Genomic DNA, 21596 nt, shown 5'->3' on the forward strand with positions numbered 1-21596 from the left:
TTGTTCCATCCAGGGAGGAATGGACCTACCTGGGCTGTCTTTTGCTAGTTTGGGAGCCAGAAAACGCTGGGCCACTTTGTACCTTGTGATTCTTACACCTCCCCCCCAACCCCATAGAACATTCTCCAGGAGATACAGCTAATTCCCTTCTCCTGGAGTATGAACTGGACCCACTGATTACTTCTAACAAATAGGGTATGGAAAGAGTGAAAATGAGAAGTTTACAGCGGAAAGTCCTGGCAGATACCAGTTTTACCAAGTGATCAAGGTTACATTACCATGAATAAATCTGGTTAGTAAGTACCATTTGACAATATAGTAAGGATACTTCACTTCTGTTGTATTCTACAAAGTTGGTAATGCAAATCTAATAATGAGAAAATAGATAATCCCAAATTATGAGGTTCTATAAAATATTTGACGAGCTGTCAAGGTTATGGATGACAAAGACTGACAGAGAACTGTCACAGATTGGAGGAGACTAAAGACACATGAGGACAAATGCAATATAGGATCCTAGCCTGGATCCTAGATCACAAAAAGGACAATTATGGAAAATCTGAACAGTTCCTAATAGTGTCCTAAAGTTAATGTCTTAGCTCTGATAACACTATGATAAGATATTAATATTAGGAGAAAAAATGTAGTTCCCAGTCGGCCCTTGACATTCTCCTGTAAGCAGACTACTAACCTGTATACTTACTACTGTCCTGGACACGGTATTTTCCCCCAGTTTCTAAGTCATGAGTGTATGGAATTAGTTTGAGCAAACTGCCCCAGACTTGGACAGTGGGTAGGAAACCCTTCAGACCGGCTCCTGTGGCCCCAGTGTCATGTTCCATCATGTTTCTCAACACTTCCTCACTTTCTGGTATTACCAGACGTTCAGGATCCCCTCATACCTACCCTGCCCTAACCTTGAAGCTGCCATTAACCCAGGAAGCCAGGATTTCCACAAAAGAAAACAGTGCTAGACTCAGATCTGCACACACTGGATGTGTGGATGCCCATGAGGCCGCCCTTGCTTCTTGGTCTTGTAGCAGAGGTTAGAAAATACACACAAATACATCTGCCCATACAGGTCCACGCACACACATGTTGTGAGCACATATGCACTTAGGAATCTCATGTTCACATACATACTTCATCACAGTGGCTCACAGGATTATTTTTTTGCTTTGCCCCAATGTATAACTTTTTGCCCCAATGTATGACTTTGCTTCCTTGGTGAGAACCCTGTCTCACTACAACATAGCCCCATGTATGCCTGTGCTCATTCCTCTGATGCAGGAGATTGCTCCAGAACTGCTTCACGATCATCATGCTACAGAAAATACACTGAAGGGCGAGGGATGTTTGTTTTTTTGTCATCCTAAGACAACTAGGATAGTAAACTCTGCCCAAATCCTCTGTGCATTATTCCCCTTCTTACACGAAAGGCAACAAACTATATATGGTTTGGCACTTTGCTCTTTTTACTTAAAACATTTCTTAAAAATCATTCCATGACATTTCGTTGGTATCTTTTTTTTTCTCGCATTTTACTCCATTGTATGTACCTGTTTATTCAATTTCCTGTGCTTAGTCAAGCAGTTTTCAGAATTTGGAACTAGAAAGCATGCTATAAAAATAACTATGCATGTGTGTATTCATTCATACACTTGCCAGTGACTCTCCAGGACACATTTTCAGAAATGTGCTTGTTGTGGCAATAGGCAGGTGTACATATAGTCTTGTTACCCTAAGTATTGCCAGGTTCACCTATATAAGGCTTATGCCATTTTGCATTCCTGCCAACAGTGTATGAAAATGCATTTTCCTGCAGCCCTACCAGGCAGAGTACTGTCCAGCTTTTGAGTTTTCATCAAGCTGAGTGAAATAATTTGAGTGTAGTTGTAGTTTGCATTTATCTTATCATGAGTGAAGCTCAGCAGTTTTCCAAAATACCTCTTTTGGTAAACTGATCAGGTCTTTTGTCCACTTTCTTTGGCATTTCTGGTTTTTTGATTTTTTGAAAGTCCGTTAAATGACCTTTTATTTGTGAAGTACATTGACATTTATTTTTTGATATATATATATTTTTTTGCCATGTAAAATTTTGGTTATTTTCTTATTTGGGGGGTATTAATTTTTTATTGCCTCAGGGCCTGGGGAAAATGACTGTGGGGACCATTCTGTGCCCAAGGCAAAGGGACAAGGCCAGCCCTGGGCTGGGCACAAAGCAAGCTAAAGGGACAGTACCTTGGGCTGGGTGGAAAGACAGGTGCTCTAGCTCCTTAGCCCCTGTCTGGAGGACTAGGGAGGGTTGTGGAAGAAAGGCCCTGAGTCCTCAGGTGGAATCACTGGTGTGTGGCTAATAGGATGCAGGGTTGGTGGTTCAGAAAGATGTCCTCACTAGCATTACTGGAGGACCTAAGAAAGGGGGATGATGAAGGCCCTCCCCAACACAGGGCCAGAGTCCAGAACAAATAGACCATGACCCTCTGTGTATCCTGAGGGTTAGGACCACAGGATTCTTGACAGCTGAATAAATGAGGGTGTATGGTTGGTGTTCATCTTTATAAGGGAGTTTATTAAACAGACCTGGGTGTGGAGGAAGGCTTGGAAATCAGGTGTGTCCAACTCTCCCTGACAACTACCGCCCTGGCTGCCAAGAGGAACAGTGTTCTTCCTGCTTTCTGCTTCAGGAAAGCATAGCACTGCCCACTGCTTCCTGCTGACTTCACATAAAGGTCATGACCTTTTATGGTGGGGGTTCAGGGCAAGTAGGAATTTGGGGGGGAGGGGCTGGTCCGTAGGGCCAAGTGTTATGAACTAAATTTTCTACCAAAAGTTGATAATGAAGCCCTTTCCTGATGTGACAGTATTTGGGTACAGGACCTAAGGAAGTACTGAAAGGTAAAGGATGTTAGAAAAGTGGAGCCCTGATCTTACAAGAGTAAGGACACCAGAGTTCACTTGCTCTCTAGCACACGTGCAAGGGAACATAAGGTGGCAGTAGATCAGGGTGATTGTGGGCTTGCAGTCCCAGGTTTTGTTATGGCAGCCCTGGCAAAAGAACACATACTAAGTATGACAAACTGTGGAGGTGGTTTTAGACCTGGGTGATGGGTAGAGGGTGGAAGAGTCTTGAGGTACTTGCTGGAGAAAGCCAAGGTTGCCTCAAAGAGGCCATGGTAAGAACAGGAGGATTAGAAATTCTGCTGTGACCTCAGACAGAAATGTGGAAGGTTACTGGAAATTGAAGGAAAGGCTGTCCTGATTATGAGGCAGTGAAAACATGGCCGGGTTGTGCTCCATTGTTTAGTAGAGGGTAGAAGTCTGAGGTGACAAGTGACCACTTCTTAGCTGAGATGTCTAAGCAAGGGGTTGAAAGGTATACCTGTGTCTTATTGCTTCTCATAGAAATATTTGAGGAGGGAGGTAAATCGAAGGAACTGTTGAGCAAAAAGGAGCCAGAGCTTGAAGATTTAGGGAATTCTTAGCTCATTCCTATTGCGACGAGAAGGTATGTTCTGGAGAGAACACCAGTGGTGTTGCTGGACACTCGTTTGATAGATTAGTTTGGAACCAGTTGATGCTCAGTGGAAACTACAAGCCTGAACTAAGGATGGTACAGATGGGACACAGCATAGGCTGGCTGTGAGACCTCTTAGTGGGTAGCACCACAGAAGAGTCGTGAGTCCAACAGGATATAGAGCAGTAGGTCGGCCATTCCCATGGTGGGCCCGGGAGGTGAATGCATCCATGGTCTCAGGGGGCTGCACACTGCTGCTGCCCAGCGGGACCACAGGGCAAAGCATCCAACGAGACATTATTCTCAAGCCTTAAAATCTAATAGAATTTGCCTCCTAGGCCATAGACATGTTCAGGGGACCCATCTTTTCTTCTTCCCCCTTGTGGAAAGGGAATGCAAATTCTACATCTGTGGTAACTTGTCTAGTTCACAGCTAGAGAGAACTCTGTCTCAGGATGAAACCTATTCCTAGCCTCACCCACACTTGACATTTTGGAGAGAGTCAGTGCTGGGATAGGTCAACACTTTGGGAGCTGTTAAGAATATACCCTGAAGAATGAATTTGGGGGCCCCAGGGGTTGAGTTTTCCAAATTCATATGTTGAAGTAAGAACCCACATATGACCTCATTTGGTGACAGAGCGGGGTCCTAATCCAGTAAGGCTGGTGTCCTTGGAGGAGGAGGGGGAGACACCAGGAAAGTGCATATACGAAGGCCATGTGAGGACACAGTATGGGTGCAGGCATCTGCCAGCCGAGGACAGAGGCTTCAGTAGAAACCAACATGCATACATTGACTCGGACTTCCACTTGGACTTCTAGTCCCAAGAACTGTGAGAAATTGTTCTTCAGCCATCAAATTTCTGGTGTTTCATTATGGCAGCCCTGGCAAATTAAGACACATTGCTAGCACAGAACATAAACCATAAATCGACTATCTTTCAAGCACTGAAAGAATACATTTTTTCCCTCTACTGCATTTGAGGAAAGTGAAACATTTCCTAGTGCTTCCTGCCACCTTCACACTCACGAGGAAAGGAAAGATTAGGAGAACAGCTTTGAGGTGGGAAGCGATGGCTGGACTTGGTCCTCCTGTGTCTGTGAAGGTGAGACTTCTGGCTAAAGCCCCGGCCGCACTCCCTGCACACATACGGCTTCTCTCCTGAGTGGGTGCGCTGGTGTCTGATAAGGGCCGACCTGAAGCCGAAGCCTCGCCCGCACTCACTGCATACACATGGCTTGCCCCCTGAGTGTGATCTCTTGTCAGAGGTGATGTGAGACTTCTGGCTGAGTCCTTGCTCACACACTCCGTACACATCAGCCCCTTCCTCTAAGTGTGTTCTCTGGTGTCTGGTGAGGAGGGACTTGAAGCCAAAGGTGCGCCCACACTCTGGACACAGGTAAGGCCTCTCCCCTGTGTGTGTCCTCTGGTGTCTGATGAGGGTAACCTTCTGACCAAAGCCACGCCCACACTCCGGGCACAGGTAAGGCCTCTCCCCTGTGTGTGTTCTCTGGTGTCCCAAGAGGGAGACCTTCTGGCTAAAGCCACGCCCACACTCTGGACAGAGGTAAGGCTTCTCCCCCGTGTGTGTCCTCTGGTGTCTGACGAGGGTGACCTTCTGGCGAAAGCTGTGCCCACACTCAGCACAGACGTAAGGCTTCTCCCCGGAGTGTGTGACTTGATGACTGAGGAGCAGCGCCTGCTGCCTGAAGCCACGTCCACACTCAAGGCACAAGAAGGGCTTTTCCCCCGAATGTGAGCTGCGGTGTTGAAGGAGTGATGCCTTCTGGCAAAAGCCTCTCCCGCACTCAGGACACACAAAGGGCTTCTCCTGCAAGTGTGTCCTCTGGTGCAGGATGAGGGCAATCTTTTGGCGAAAGCCTCGCCCACATTCCTGACATTCAAAGGGCCTCTCCCCAGAATGTATCCTCTTGTGGTTGGTGAGTGAGGACGTGTACCTGAAGTGGCGCCCACACTCCCCGCACATGTAAGGCTTCTCCCCTGAGTGTTTCCTCTGGTGGATGGCGAGGGAGGACTTTCGGCCAAAGCCTCGCCCACATTCCCTACAGCTGTAAGGCTTCTCCCCTGAGTGTGTCCTCTGGTGCTTGGTGAGGTCTGACTTCTGACAGAAGCCTTTGCCACACTCAGGGCACACGTGATGCTTCTGGAGGTTCAAGAGGCTAGATTTGGGACCAAGTGCCAGTCGGTATTTTCCACACATGGCTGCTTCAGATGCCTCCTCAGGACACCTAGCTCTCTCAATTTCCACCCAGTCTACTGGCCGACCCTGAGCAGGTCTGAAGAGCACCCTGGAAACCCCACTCAGCTGGAGTCTCCCTTCCCTCTCTCCATCATCTGCTTGTTCACTTGAGCAGCTTGGGATGGGACTTTCTGTGTAGGAGCTTGGGAAGATCCGAGGAAGGTGACCACACAGCACATACTGTTGGAGGAACTGTGGACCAGGAAAGGTCACTGGGCAGGAGTGGCCACGTGGCTGCAATTCTGGCCCTGGTTCTGCTAGAAAGAAGATGTTGGTCAGAATGGTTGGTTCCACCTGCCCAGTGGTCATTCCTTAGCTGTTCCCGCAACCCAGACTTCCTTTACAGTCCCACCTTTCCTCCCTCACTGACACTCATGCGTATCTTATCACACCACAGAAGACACATGTGATGAGCCAGTTCCAAACAAACACCAGCCCAGCAAGAAAGCATCACGAGCAGCCTGGCCCTATGAATCACTGCTGTTGGTTACACACGTCCCCTAGTACAGCTGTGCAAGCCAGAGTCAGCAAAGTGGATGCAAGTGTTATCCACAGCTAGGTGCTTCCGCTGAAAAACTACGTGACTCATGGGGGAGGCAGAGCAAGACAGTGGAGTAAGAGGACCTGAATCACACCCAGGCCTAGGTCTACAACCAGGTACTGCTCACGTCTTAGTCTGTAACCCAGGGAGTGAGCTAAAGACTGGCAGAACAGACTCCAGCACTGAATGCAGAGAAGCTGCATCAGAGAGGTTATGGAGGGTGGAAACCACAGTTGGAAGGTGCTCGAAGCGGGGAGCTGTGGTCACAGAGGAGAAAGCACCACGGAGCCCACACAGAGCAAACAAATCTCCAGCATGTTGGGCCTTGAAAACCAGAGGAGCTGAGTTCGATGAGTTTGTGTAACCAGTGGGATTTAGAGCTCTAAATGTCAGCCACTCAGCGCTGGGTGGTGAGTAAGCCAGGGCCTGCCCTAACGTGACAGCAGCCCGAGAAGCAGCATAGAAGCGACAGCCTGCACAAGGGGAGGGAGATCTGCTTCTACTGATCCTGGAGCATGTTGGGGGACTCTCTGGGAACAAGGGAGTGGGCAGGTGCGCTGCTCCTGCTCCGGCCCCCGTGGCAGAAACACAGCCACCTTTTGGGGATGGGGGGAGTACAGACACTTGCTGCTTTTCCTGCCACACCAAGCTCACTAGCCCCAGGCCTGGGCTGAGCAGAACTTCTGTGGCCACTGCGCTTCTTCAGGGGGTCTGGTTTAGTACTGGCAGCTCCTGCATAGGCCTTGCCCAGTTGCTGCACACCCCAGGTACTGGACCCCTGGCTGTCGCCTTGCTTTGGGGGAATCAACCTACAACTAGTGGCCCAGTGCAAGTTGTGCTGACCTTGTGCATCCCATGTCCAGCCACCACAGGTCCCCAGGTGCCCTCTGTTGGTACCTCAGCTGCTTGAGCTTCCCCCAGGCCACTGCCGCTAATGTATGCCACACCCCTGGCCACTACCACACTGTGGGGAAATCTGCCCTAGAACTAGTGACTCCATGCAAATTAGGTTGCCACCATCCCACCCCTGAGCCCTCCTATGGTCACTTCCTTTCAAAGCCAGCCTGCCTGGGTCTCCCTAACACCACAGATAGCAAGCACATCCTACAGCAGGCAGGGTCAGTGCAGAAGTCTGGACTGAAAGGAAAAGCTATTCAGACGCTAATAGCAGGGTGCAGGTAACACACACAGACACCTCTGAAGCGCCAGGTCCTGGTGAACAGGGAACACTGCAGGACCTTTTCTTCATAGAAGCACTACTTTCAAGAGGAGATGCAGCTGGGTTTCCTAACATGTAGAAACAGAAACAAAATGAGACTGAGGAGTATGTCCCAAGTGAAAGACCATAATAAAACCACAGCAGGAGAGTAGCCTGATAGAGAATTTAAAGTAATGACCATAAGGACACTCACTGGATGGAAAAAAACTGGTTATTAGTGAGACCCTTAAAACAGAGATGACATCAGAGATGAGAACTCAAATGAAACTAAGAATACAATGGATGGAATAAATAGGCTACAGGAAAGAGGAATGTATTAGTGATCTGGAGGATAGGGGAATATAAAGCAGTCAAGCTGAACAGATGAGAGAAAAACACTACATAGAGAACAGACTTAGGGACCTCCATGACTCCCTCAAACATAGTAACTATTTGCATCTACATAGGGATCTCAGAAGAGGCAGGGGAAGAAAATGTATTTGAAGAAATAATAGCTCCAAGTTTCCCAAATCTAGGAAGGGAAACATTCAGATTCAGGAGGCACAGAGAACCCCCAATAAGATCAACCCACGGAGATTAACTCCAAGACACATAGGAATCAAACTGACAAATAGTAAAGAATTTAAAGGCTGCAAGAAAATGTGCATACACAGAGAAACCCCATTAAGGCTATTAGATTTTGTAGGCCAGATGGGAGTGGCATCATATATTCAAAGTGCTGAAAGGGAAACCTGCAGCCAAGAATACTTTATATCCAGCAAAACCATCATTCAGGATAGGAGGAAGAAAGAGTTTCCCAGATCAAATCTACAGGAGTCTGTGACCACCAAACTAACTGTAGAAGAAAGATGAAAGGGAACACTTTTCAATGGAAAGATAAGGGAGAGTATGAAAAAGTACAAAAAAAATAAAGGATGTAAATTAAGATACCATACACCTAAAACATGGAAGGGAGGGGAGGAGTAAGGAATGAGTTCAACACTGAGTGACCATTAGCTTAAAAGAGACTGCCATATGCAGATGTTCTATATAATCAAGTGGTAACCACAAATCAAGAAACAGATAAGCAATACATAAAGAGTAAAGAACCCAGGTATATCACTAAAGAAAACCAACAAGCTGTGAAAGAGAAGAATCAGAAAAAAAGCTATAAATACAACCATAAAACAAGTAACAAAATGGCAATACATATGTATCAGTAATTACTTTCAATGTAAAATGGACTACATGCTCCACTCAAAAGACATAGCATGACACAGTAAATAAACCAAGACCCATCTATATGCTGCCTTGCAGAGACTCCTCTCAGACCTAAAGACACATGAAGATTGAAAGTGAGGGGATGGAGAACATCGTACAAATAGACGTCAAAAGAAGCTGGAGTAGCAGTACTTCTATCAGACAAAGCAGACTATAAAAGTCTGTAAAAAGAGTCAAAGAAGGATACTATAGAATCGAGAAGATATAACAATTGTAAATAGTTGTGTACCCAACATGGCAGCACCCAAATATTTAAAACAGTTAAGAACAAACATGAAGAAACTGTTTGGTAGAAATAAATAATAGAGGGCTTTAACACATTAATGGACAGATCAAACAAAAACAAGGACACCAATGGCTTTGAATGGCACAGGGGAAAAGATCTAGTCAGAACATTCCATCCTAAAACAGCACAATACACACATTCCTTTTAAGGGCTCAGAAAACATTCTCCAGAACAGATCACATATTAGGCCACAAAACAAGCCTCAACAAATTAAAGACTGAAGTCATACTGTGCATCTCAGACCAAAACACCTTGAAACTAGAAATCAACCATAAAAAAAAATCTGGAAAGACTACAGATATATGAGGTTAAATAACATGCCACTAAACAAGGAGTTGGTCAGCTGAGAAACCAAAGAATACATTAAAAAGTACATGGAAACAAGTGAAAACCATGGTCCAAAACCTTTGGGAATGCAGCAAAAGCCGTTTTAAGAGAGAAGTATATGCAATACAGGGCTATCTCAAGAAGCAGGAAAACTCTCAAACAACCTAACCTTGTACCTTAAACCTTATATCTAACCTATATACTAAAGGAGCTAAAAAAAAAAAGGGGGGGGGAAGGGGGGAACACCCAAAACCAGCAGAGAGAAGGAAATAATAAAGCTTAGAGCAGAAATAAATGATATAGAGACCCCTCCCCCCTAAAAACCCCCAAATCCCCAAAACAATGAAACCAGGATCTGGTTCTTTGAAAACATAAAATTGACAAACCCTTATTCAGGTTAAAATAAACCAACTCAGAAATGAAAGAGAAATAACAACCAACATCACAGAAATACAGTTAAGAAATTACAAAAAACTATATACTAACCAATTATACAACCTAGAAGAAATGGATAAATTCCTAGGAACATATAACCTACCAAAACTGAAGCAAGAAGAAATATAAAATTTGGAGAAACCAATTAGCAGCAAGGAGATTGAATCAGTAATCAAAAAACTTCCAACAGGGACGCCTAGGTGGCTCAGCAGTTGAGGGTCTGCCTTGGGCTCAGGGCGTAATCCTGGAGTCCTGGGATCAAGTCCCACATCGCCCTCTGCCTATGTCTCTGCCCCTCTCTCTTAATCTGTGTCTCATGAATAAATAAAATCTTAAAAAAAAAAAAAAAAAAACTTCCAGCAAACAAAAGTCCAGGATCAGACAGCTTCCCTGGCAAATTCTACCAAAGATTTTTTTATTTAATACAAAGATCTAAAAAAAAATAAAAAATAAATACAAAGATCTATTTATTTATTTATTTTAGAGAGTACACGAGAGCACATAGAGGGAGAAGCAGACTTCCACTGATACAGGGCTTGATCCCAGGACCCCGAGATCATGACCTGAGACGAAGGCAGATGCTTAACCAGCTCAGCCACCTAGGCATCCCTCTACCAAAGATTTAAAGAGTAGTTAATATTCTTCTTAAATTCCTTCTATGAGACCACTATTATCCTGATACCAAAACCAGATAAAGACACCACCACAAAGAACTACAGGTCGATATCTCTGATGAACATAGATGCAAAAATCCTTCACAAAATACTAGCAAAGAGATTCCAACAATACATTTTTTTTAAAAAAATCATTCACCAGGATCAAGTGGGATTTATTTCTGGGGATGCAAAGGTGATTCAATAATTGGAAATCAACATGAAACATCAATCACATCAATAAGAGAAAGAAAAACTGTATGATCATTTCCGTAGACTCAGTAAAAGCATTTGTACAGCATCCATTCATAGTAAAAACCCTCAGCAAAGTAGGTTTAGAGGGAATATACTTCAACATAATAAAGGCCATACATGGAAAACCCACAGCTAACTTCATCCTCAATGGGGAGAAACCTGACTGCTTTCCCCCTAAGGTCAGGAACAAGACAAGGATGTCTGCCCTTACCATTTTTTTTTTTTTAAGATTTATTTATCTGAGAAGAAGAGAGCAAGGGCAAGAGAGAGCATGAGGAAGGGCAAAGGGAGAGGGAGAAGCAGACTTCCACTGGATACAGGGGTTGATTCCAGGACCCGAGATCATGACCTGAGACGAAGGCAATGCTACCAGCTCAGCCACCTAGGCATCCCTCTACCAAAGATTTAAAGAGTAGTTAATATTCTTCTTAAATTCCTTCTATGAGACCACTATTATCCTGATACCAAAACCAGATAAAGACACCACCACAAAGAACTACAGGTCGATATCTCTGATGAACATAGATGCAAAAATCCTTCACAAAAAAAATCATTCACCAGGATCAAGTGGGATTTATTTCTGGGGATGCAAAGGTGATTCAATAATTGGAAATCAACATGAAACATCAATCACATCAATAAGAGAAAGAAAAACTGTATGATCATTTCCGTAGACTCAGTAAAAGCATTTGTACAGCATCCATTCATAGTAAAAACCCTCAGCAAAGTAGGTTTAGAGGGAATATACTTCAACATAATAAAGGCCATACATGGAAAACCCACAGCTAACTTCATCCTCAATGGGGAGAAACCTGACTGCTTTCCCCCTAAGGTCAGGAACAAGACAAGGATGTCTGCCCTTACCATTTTTTTTTTTTTTAAGATTTATTTATCTGAGAAGAAGAGAGCAAGGGCAAGAGAGAGCATGAGGAAGGGCAAAGGGAGAGGGAGAAGCAGACTCCTTGCTGAGCAGGGAACCCAACATGGGGTTTGATTCCAGGATCCTGGGATCATGACCTGAGCAGAAGGCAGACACTGACTGAACCATCCAGGCACCCCCCACCCCACTCTCACTTTTATTCACCATAGTACTGGATGTACTAAACACAACAATTAGATAATATATAGAAACAAAAGGAACCCAAACTGGTAAGGAGGAAGTAAAAATTTCACTATTTGCAGATGACATGAGACTATATTTAGAAAATCATAAGGACTCTACCGGAAAGCTACAAGAACTGATAAAACAAAACAAAACAAACAACTGATAAAAACAAAACAAAAACAAACAAAAAACTGATAAAAACAAAAAACTGACAGATAAATTCAGTAAAGTTGTAGGATACAATATCAATGTGAAGAAATCTTTTGTATTTCTATACACTGATAATAAAGCAAGAGAAATTAAGAAAATCCTAATTTACATCTGCCCCCCAAATAAGATACCTAGGAATAAGCCTAATCAAAGAGGTGAAAAACTTGTGGTGTGAAAACTATAAAACACCAATGAAAGATACTGAAGACAACATAAGGACATATGAAAGACCTTGCATGCTTATAGATTGGAAGAACAAATATTAAAATGCCAATACTTACCCAAAGCAACCTACACATTTAATGCACTCCCTACCAAATGCCAACAGCATTTTTCACAGAACTAGAGCAAACAATCTTAAAATCTATATGGGACCATAAAAGACTTTAAACTGACAAAGCAGTTTTGAAAAAAGAAAAGCAGGGGATCCCTGGGTGGCTCAGCGGTTTGGTGCCTGCCTTTGGCCCAGGGTGCGATCCTGGAGTCCTGGGATCGAGTCCCGTGTCGGGCTCCCGGCATGGAGCCTGCTTCTCCCTCCTCCTGTGTCTCTGCCTCTCTCTCTCTCTCATAAATAAATAAATCTTTAAAAAAATAAAGAGAGAAAGAAAAGCAAAATTGGAGGTATCATAATTCCAGACTTCAAGTTATGTTACAAAAGTTGTAATCAATACAGTATGGCACTGGCACAGAAACAGACACATAGATCAACAGAAAAGAATCCAGGACCTAGAGATAACCCCACAATTAAATGCTCAGTTAATCTTTGATAAAGGATTAAAGAATATCCAGTGGGATGTTCTCTTCAACAAATGGTGTTGGGAAAACTGATCAGCTATATGCAAAAGAATGAAACTAGACCACTTTCTTAGAACATATACAAAAATAAAATGGATTAAAGACCAAAATGTGAGACCTGAAGCCATAAAAAATCCTAGAAGACAGCATAGGCAGTAATGTCTGACATCAGCCAAAGCAACATTTTTATAGATATGTTTCCTGAGGCAAAATAAAAGCAACGATAAACTATTAGGACAACATCAAAATAAAAAGCTTCTGCAGAGTAAAAGAAACAAGCTAAAAGGCAGCCTACTGAATGGGGATATATACTGGCAAGTGACCTATGCAATAAAGGGAGAGTATCCAAAATATATAAAGAACTTACAAAACTCAGCACCCAAAAAATGAATAATCCAATTAAAAATGGGCAGAAGACACGAACAGACATTTCTCCAAAGAAGATGGCCTAAAGACAGATGAAAAGATGCTCAACATCATTAATCATCAGGAAAATGCAAATCAAAAGTATCATGAGATATCACCTTACACCTGTCAGAATGGCTAAAATCAAAAACCCAAGAAACAACAGGTGTTGGCAAGGGTGTGCAGAAAAAGGAACCACCCACCCCTCTTGCACTGTTTGATGGGAATGCAAACTGGTGCTGCCACTGTAGAAAACAGTATGGAGGTTCCTCAAAATTGAAAACTAGAACTACCATCTGATCCAGCAACTGCACCACTAGGTATTTACCCAAAGAATACAAAAATACTGATTCAAGGGATACATGTGCCTCAATGTTTACTGCAGCATTATTTACAACAGCAGAATTATGGAAACAGCCTGTTCATTGACAAATAAAAGGATAAAGATGTTGTGTTTTCACACACGCACACAAAATTGGGATATTATTCAGCAAAAAAAAAGAATTAAAACTTGCCATTTGCAATGACATGGATGGAGCTAGAGTATAATGCTAAGTGAAATAAATCAGTGAGAAAAAGACAAATACTAATGTGATTTCACCTATGTGGAATTTAACAAATGCTCAAAGGAAAAAAAAAGACAAACCAAGAAACATACTCTTAACTATAGAGAACTGATGGTTACCAGAAGGGAGGGGAGTAGGGGAATGGCATTAAATGGGTGATAGGGATTAAGGAGTGCACTTGTAATGAGCACAGGGTAACATATGGAATTGCTGAATCATTTCATTGTAAGCCTGAAATTAATATAATACTGTAATATATATATATATAATATTGTACATTAACTAAATGGAATTTATTTTTTTTTCATTGTTCTACTTTTTTTTTTTTTTAATTTTTATTTATTTATGATAGTCACAGAGAGATAGAGAGGCAGAGACACAGGCAGAGGGAGAAGCAGGCTCCATGCACCGGGAGCCCGATGTGGGATTCGATCCCAGGTCTCCAGGATCGCGCCCTGGGCCAAAGGCAGGCGCCAAACCGCTGCGCCACCCAGGGATCCCAACTAAATGGAATTTAAATAAAATTTAAGTAACTGTGACTTATTACAAATTTCTTTAGTGATTTTTTATTTCCTACAAGAAAGGGATCAAATAACTAACCAGAGTGTTCTGTCTGCCTTGGCTTGCTTATACCCCTACTGGGTCATAAAGCATTCCAGTGGAGGAAGCACTTTTGTGTGTCTTCCCAATTACATATGGTGGCTGACTTAAATATAGTTAAGTGTCACCTTTATGGAAATGATAGCTGGCCTGCTTACGGTTCTCCTTCTCCTTCTGTTCTTCCCACCAACCTCCCTCTTTAAAAAATAAAAACAACTTTTACCAACAAAATATAATCATAAAATTTTTCCGGATGAAAAAGAAAATTAAGCAGCATATAAACTGTTAAAATATCCAACTGCTCTTGTGCTAAATGACTTTTTAGACCAGTAAATACTTCAGTAATTGTACATGAACTCAAAACTTTACAAAGCAAAGAGGAAAGATCAATGCCTAATGGTTCCTTAAAGAAAATTTTCTTTCTGCAGCAGCATTTGAGGAATGAAAAGTGTAGTTGTGTGTTAAGTGAATGGTCTTAGACATTGGCCCCTGAGAGAAGGCATGCCATGCATTCACTGCTTTTAAACAAGTTTCAGAATTCTGAGCCTTGGTCCACAGGTAAAAGGGATAGGTTTTCAACATTAATCAGAATTAATCCCTGGAAATCAGACAACTTTCATAACATACCATCTCTATGACTTATTATTTTGGTTTTATTTTTTATTTAAATTAACATGTAATGTATTACTAGTTTCAGAGGTAGAGGTCAATGATGTATCAGCCTTATAAAACACCCAGTGCTCATCACATCACCTGCCCTCCTTAATGTCCATCACCCAGTTACCCCATCCCCCACCTCCCTCCCCTCCAGAGACCCTCAGTTTGTTTCCTAGAGTTAAGAGTCTCTCTGATTTGGTCTTGTTTTATTTTTCCTGTCTTCCCGTATGATCCTCTGTTTTGTTTCTTAAATTCCACATGAGTGACATCACATGAAAACTGTCTCTTATTTCGCTTAGCATGACTTCTTAAGGTAAAAAGTTTAAATCACTGATCACAAACCTTCCTTCTCTTCTAACATAACCACTTTAGGCTATCAATGTCCCTGTAAACACAGAGGGGCATTGCTGAAAAGAATTTTAAAAGACCTAGAGAGTGGGTTATAAGACTTGATATTGGTAAGGTGAGTTATCTGTAGATACACCAAAATATCAATAGTAAACACTATCTAGGTTTTCTTTGTCTTTCCTCCATCCCTCCCTCCCTGCCTCCTCTCCCCTTGCTTTCCTTTTTTTTTTTTTTAATGAGAAGCTGACACTAAAATATAAGTGGAAATGCAAAGGATGTACACTACCCAAAGCAATCTTTAAAAAAACCAAAACCAAAAACCTGACAGAGAGGGAGAGACTTACACTATCTTACGTCAAGACAATGGTCCTACAGTAATATAGACTGTGGTTTAAGGACAGGCCTATTAATGAAAGAAACAGAACTGAAAATGTAAAACAGATCCACGCTTAGCCAGCCAGTTATTGGGTTTTCAACAAAGCAATTTAAGGAAGGGAAATCAGGTCATTTCAACAAAAAATGCTAGAGCCACTGGGTATCCATATGAATGAGAAAAATCTTGATTCCTGCCTCACACCATACACAAAAAATTACTTCAAGATGGGTCACAGACTTAGATGTAAAAGCTAAAACTTTACAGCATTTAGAAAATGTATTTTCATGACAATAAAAATTTTAAATAAAAATTAGACTTCCTCATCAAAATTAAACATCTGCTCATCAAAGGTAACTGTTAAGAAAATGAACAGAAAAGCTTCAGACTAAGAAAATTTTTGCAAAATGTACATATGCCCAAGAACTACTGTCCAGAATTAATAAAGAACTCCCAAAATTCAACAATTTTAAATATGCAATAAACTGGAAACTGGAGAAAGATTTGAATGTATACTTCACAAAGTATATGATATATACATATGAATGATTAAAAAGTACATAGAAAGTGCTCAACACTGACCCATCAAGGAAATGGAAATTAAAGCCCCTATGAGATACCACTACATACCCATTACAGATACGATGAAAACTGTCAGGATGTGAAGCACAGGAACTCTCAATGGTCACTTCTCATAAAACTGCATATATTGTAACCCTAGAACCCAGTGTATTAGGTTGAATGGTATCCACCAAAATTCATGTCTACCTAGAACATGTGAATGTAGACTTACTTTGAAATCAAGTCTTTGCAGATGTGATCAAGTTAAGAAGAGGTCACACAAGAAGAGGTCACACTAAATTAGGGTGAGCCTTTTTTTTTTTTAAAGATTTTATTTACTTATTCATAGAGACACAGAGAGAGAGAGAGAGAGGCAGAGACACAGGCAGAGGGAGAAGCAGGCTCCATGCTGGGAGCCGGACGCAGGACTCGATCCCAGGTCCCCAGGATTACACCCTGGGCTGCAGGCGATGCCAAACCGCTGCGCCACCAGGGCTGCCCTAGGGTGAGCCTTAATTCAACAACTGGCTTCCTCACAAGGAGAAAAAGACTTGGATACAGAGATACATAGAAGGAAGAAGGCTATGTGATCACAAAGACATGGATTGGAATGACACAGCAACAAGCCAAGGAATGCTAAGGATTGCCAGCAACTGCCAGAAGCCAGGAGAGAGAGGTGAGGAACAGATCTCCCCCAGAATGTCCAGAAGGAACCAACCCTACCAACCAACCCTGGTCAACCCAGAAGGAATTCCAGCTTCTGAACTGTGAGAGAATAGATTTCTTTTGTTTAAGCCTCTCAGTTTGTGGTAATTTGTTATAGGAATGCTAAGAAACTAAAACACCCAAACTTACTCTAGGTATTTATCCAAAGGAAATGAAAACATAGGTTTACGAAAACAAAACAAAAACATAGCATAAGAATACTAATAACAGCTTTTTCACAATAACTATGGACTAGAAGCCAGCAAGGTGTCTACCAAGGAGAAAGGATAAATAGTTGTATATTTATATGATGGGATGCCACTCGGCATTAAAAAGGAACTGACTACTGATGGATGCAACAACATGGCTGAAGCTCAAAAACTCTGTACTGAACAAAAGAAATCTACACAAAAGAGTACATATGATTATATTCACACAAAATTGTAGAGTGGGAAAAGTTAATCTACAATGAAATAAAATCAAGACCAGTGGCACCTCTGAGGAATAGGGTGGGGGTTTACTGGAATGGGTCAGAAGGGAGCTATCTGGGATGGTAATGATCTGTTTTTGATAGAGTTTGGGTTTTAGAGATGTATACATCATTTGGATTCATACACCAGCAAACATAAGACTTTGTATTTTCTCTAAGTAAATTCCACCCAAAAAGAACAAGTACACTACTCTAGGTAATTATACACATCTACCCACCACCTTTCATGGCACTCCCTTGCTGAGATGAACTACCAGGGACTGCCCTCTTAAAATGTGGTGTCTGAAGATGCTTAAGTGGACACACTAGACCTGAGTCCATGGGTCCTTGCTTGCCATCCACCCATATGAGCCAACTCAGGAGCAGACTCTCTTTCCTCTCACTTGTTAGACTGTCTTTGGCAGATCCATTCAGTGGTCAGATCAGATCTTTAGACACACTTACATCTGTCAATTACTCTTGAGGGATAGAGAGCATCTAAGGAGAAATGAACAAGGACATCCCAAATGACCTCACAAAATGACAGCAATAGCCACCCATAACCAGGACATAATAAGCTCTTTACCTACCCACAGAGAGAACACTAGTCTCTTTTCCAGGAAGAATAAAGTCTTGACACAGAGCTCTTACTCAGATATGCTCAGCTATCCAGCTCTCCCTAAAAGGAACTGCTTACACTAAACTTATCACTCTTACTAACCAAGGAGATCTTGCTAAAAAACTGTCAGAATGGCCAAAATAAAAAGTAGTGCTGATACCAGATGCAGGCAAGATTGAGAAATGATTATTCAAACACTGCTAGTGGGGGGATCCCTGGGTGGCGCAGCGGTTTAGCACCTGCCTTTGGCCCAGGGCGCAATCCTGGAGACCCGGGATCGAATTCCACGTCAGCCTCCCGGTGCATGGGGCCTGCTTCTCCCTCTGCCTATGTCTCTGCCTCTCTCTCTGTGTGTGTGTGACTATCATAAATAAATAAATAAATAAATAAATAAATAAATAAATAAATAAATAAATAAATAATAAAAAACAACACTGCTAGTGGGAACTTAAATGGTATAACCATTCTAGACATGAGTATTCCACTTTTTTTTATAAAACTAAACATTTATTTACCATATGACTCAGCAACTGCATTCTTGAGCATTTGTCCCAGAAATAAGACCTATGTTCACACAAAAACCTATATAGAAATGTGTAAGGCACCTTCATCTATAATAGCCAAAAACTGCAAACAATCCAAATGTCCTTCAGTGGGTGAATAGTTTAACAAACTGTAGTACATTAATACGAATATGACTCAGCAATATAAGGAATGAAGTATTGGTACGTGCTAGGTTTGCATGGATCTCAAGAGAACTACACTGAAAAGGCAATCCCAAATGTAACATACTATATGACTTCTTTTATATAACATTCTTGAAATGACAGAAATCATAAAGACAGAGAACAGATTAGTGGTTGCCAGAAGAAGGCAGGAGAGGCGGGGAAGGGGTGGGTGGTTGAGGGAGTTGGCTGTCACTATAAAAAAGCAGCACAAGGCATCCCTGTGATGCAGCTGTTGTTCTGTATCTTTGAATATAGTGGCAGTTACAGGGATTTAGATGGGATAAAATTTCATAGAACTAGATAAACACACACCCCATCACATGCACAAAAGAGCAAAGGGAAAACTGGTGAAATCTGAGTAAGATCACTGCATTGTGTTAACAAAAATACAGGGCTGGTTTAACAAGAAAAGAAATGTCATTTACCTCATATATGGAATTTAAGAATGAAAATAGATGAACATAGGGGAGGAAGGGGGGAAAAAAGAGAAGCAAACCATAAGACACGCTTGACTACAGAGAACAAACAGGGCTGCTGGAGGGGAGGTGGGCAGGAGATGGGCTAGATGAGTGATGGGTATTAAGGAGGGCACTTGTTGTGATGAACACTGGATGTTATATGTAAGTGATGAAAACAATACTACACTATATGTTAACACTATATGTTAACTAGCTAGATTTTAAACTCGAAACATTAAAAAAAATGACTGCACTTGTTGAGGTGAGCACAGGGTGATGTATGGAAACTGTATGCTATAACACTGTATGTTAAATAAAATTAAAACTAAAACTTAAAAAAAAAAAATCAAAGACTAAAAAAAACCCCAGATATGATCATCTTAAAAGATGCCCAAAAAACATTTGGCAAAAATCCAACATCCATTCCCAATAAAAACTCTCAGAAAATAAAGAATAGAAATTTGTTGTGCTGATAAAGGGCAGCTATAAAACTTACACTTAGGAGAAAGCATTCCCCAAAAGATTAGGAACAAGGAAAGGATGTCCACTCTCACCATTTAAATTCATCATTGCACTGGATGTTCTCGCCTGTGCAATGAGGCAAGAAAAAGAAAAATATACTGAATGTAAAGAAGTAAAACTTATTCACAAATAACACGATCATCTATGTAGAAAATGCAATAGAATTTTTGAAAAAAGCTATTAGGACTAAAAAGTAAGTTTTGGAAGTTTATCAGATACAAGATCCTTAACCATAAGTTAAATGTATTTCTCTAAACTTTCAACAGTTACAAACTAAACTTGAAAATAGCTTAATTTAAGTAGTATCAAAAATATGAAATATAGAGGGATAAATCTGACCAGAGATGTAAAGATTTGTATAATAAAAAATTATAAAACAAGGCTGACAGAAAGTAAAATGGAGAGATAAACAGTGTTCACATATTGGGTGATACAATGTTATGATATTTAAAATGAGGTAGATTTAACTCAATCCAAATCAAAATCCCAGCAGGCTTTGTAAAGTTGCTGATTCTAAAATCCATATGGAAATACGAAGTATCTAGAATAATTAAAATAAACTAAAAAGGAAAAAATGTTGGAGATTTATACTGAGTTCCAGACTTAAAAAGGTACATTAATCAAGACCATGTGGTACAGACATCAAAACAAAGAGGGGCGCCTGGTGACTCAGTGGGTTAAGTGTCTGCTTTCAGCTCAGATCATGATCCTGGAGTTATGTGATTGAGCCCCTTACTGGCCTCCCTGTTCAGCGGGGAGTCTACTTCTCCTTCTGCTCCTCACCCCATTCTGTCTCTCAAATAAATAAATCTTAAAAAAAAAAAAAGAAAAAAGAAAAAGGAATGGAAAAAAAAAAGTGCAGGGCCACCTAGGAGGCTCAGTGTTAACCGATTCGATTAAGCATCTGATTTTTTATATCGGCTTAGGTCCTGATCTCAGGGTCATGAATTCAAGACCTGTGCTGGGCTCCACACTGGGCATGGAGCCAACTTAAAAAAAAAAGAGTCCAAATATAGACCCCTTATACATTTGGTCAACTAGTTTACCACAAGGGTAAATAAGCAAATCAATAAAGAACAGCTTGGGCAGCCCTGGTGGTGCAGCAGTTTGGCGCCGCCTGCAGCCTGGGGTGTGATCCTGGGGACCTGGGATCGAGTCCCACATCGGGCTCCCTGCATGGAGCCTGCTTCTCCCTCTGCCTCTCTCTCTGTCTCAATAAATAAATAAAATCTTTAAAAAAAATTAAAAAAAAAAAAGAACAGCTTGCCTTTACAGTAAATGGTGCTGGAAAATCTGGGTATTTGTATGCAAAACAAACAAATGTACTTAAATCCAGAGCTGGTACTAAGTATAAAAATTTACTCAAAATATGGAGCTAAATATAAAATAAAAATTATAACACTTTTAGAAGAAAAAATATATGAAAATTTGTTTCACCTTAGATCAGGCAAAGTTTTCTTAAATACACTACCAAAAGTGAAATTCATTGAGATAAAAAACTAAATATTAGACTTCACCAAAATTGAGAATTTCTTTGAAAGACACTATTAAAAGAATGAAAAGAAAGCCATAGGGAAATATCTGTAAATCAAACGTCTGATAATGACCTACTATACAGAACATATGAAGAATTTTCAGAACTCAATAGCAAAAATATAAGAAACCAGTTTTTTAAGTGGGCAAAAGATTTGAGAAGACATTTCACCAAAGACATACATACAG

The 21596-nt window shown here is 41.4% G+C and overlaps 1 protein-coding gene across 1 annotated transcript in view; it reads right to left on the minus strand.

Moving 5' to 3' along the window:
* Positions 1–1452: 1452 nt before the first annotated feature.
* ZNF169 (zinc finger protein 169) overlaps positions 1453–21596 on the minus strand; it is a 39415-nt gene continuing 19271 nt past the window's right edge. Inside the window, exon 6 of the mRNA XM_041744496.1 lies at positions 1453–6034. Coding sequence (XP_041600430.1) covers positions 4518–6034 — 1517 coding nt within the window. The 3' untranslated portion in view covers positions 1453–4517. The remainder of the gene's footprint in view (positions 6035–21596) is intronic.

This window comes from Vulpes lagopus, chromosome 2 (assembly GCF_018345385.1).
Source record: "Vulpes lagopus strain Blue_001 chromosome 2, ASM1834538v1, whole genome shotgun sequence".
Lineage (NCBI taxonomy): Eukaryota > Metazoa > Chordata > Mammalia > Carnivora > Canidae > Vulpes > Vulpes lagopus.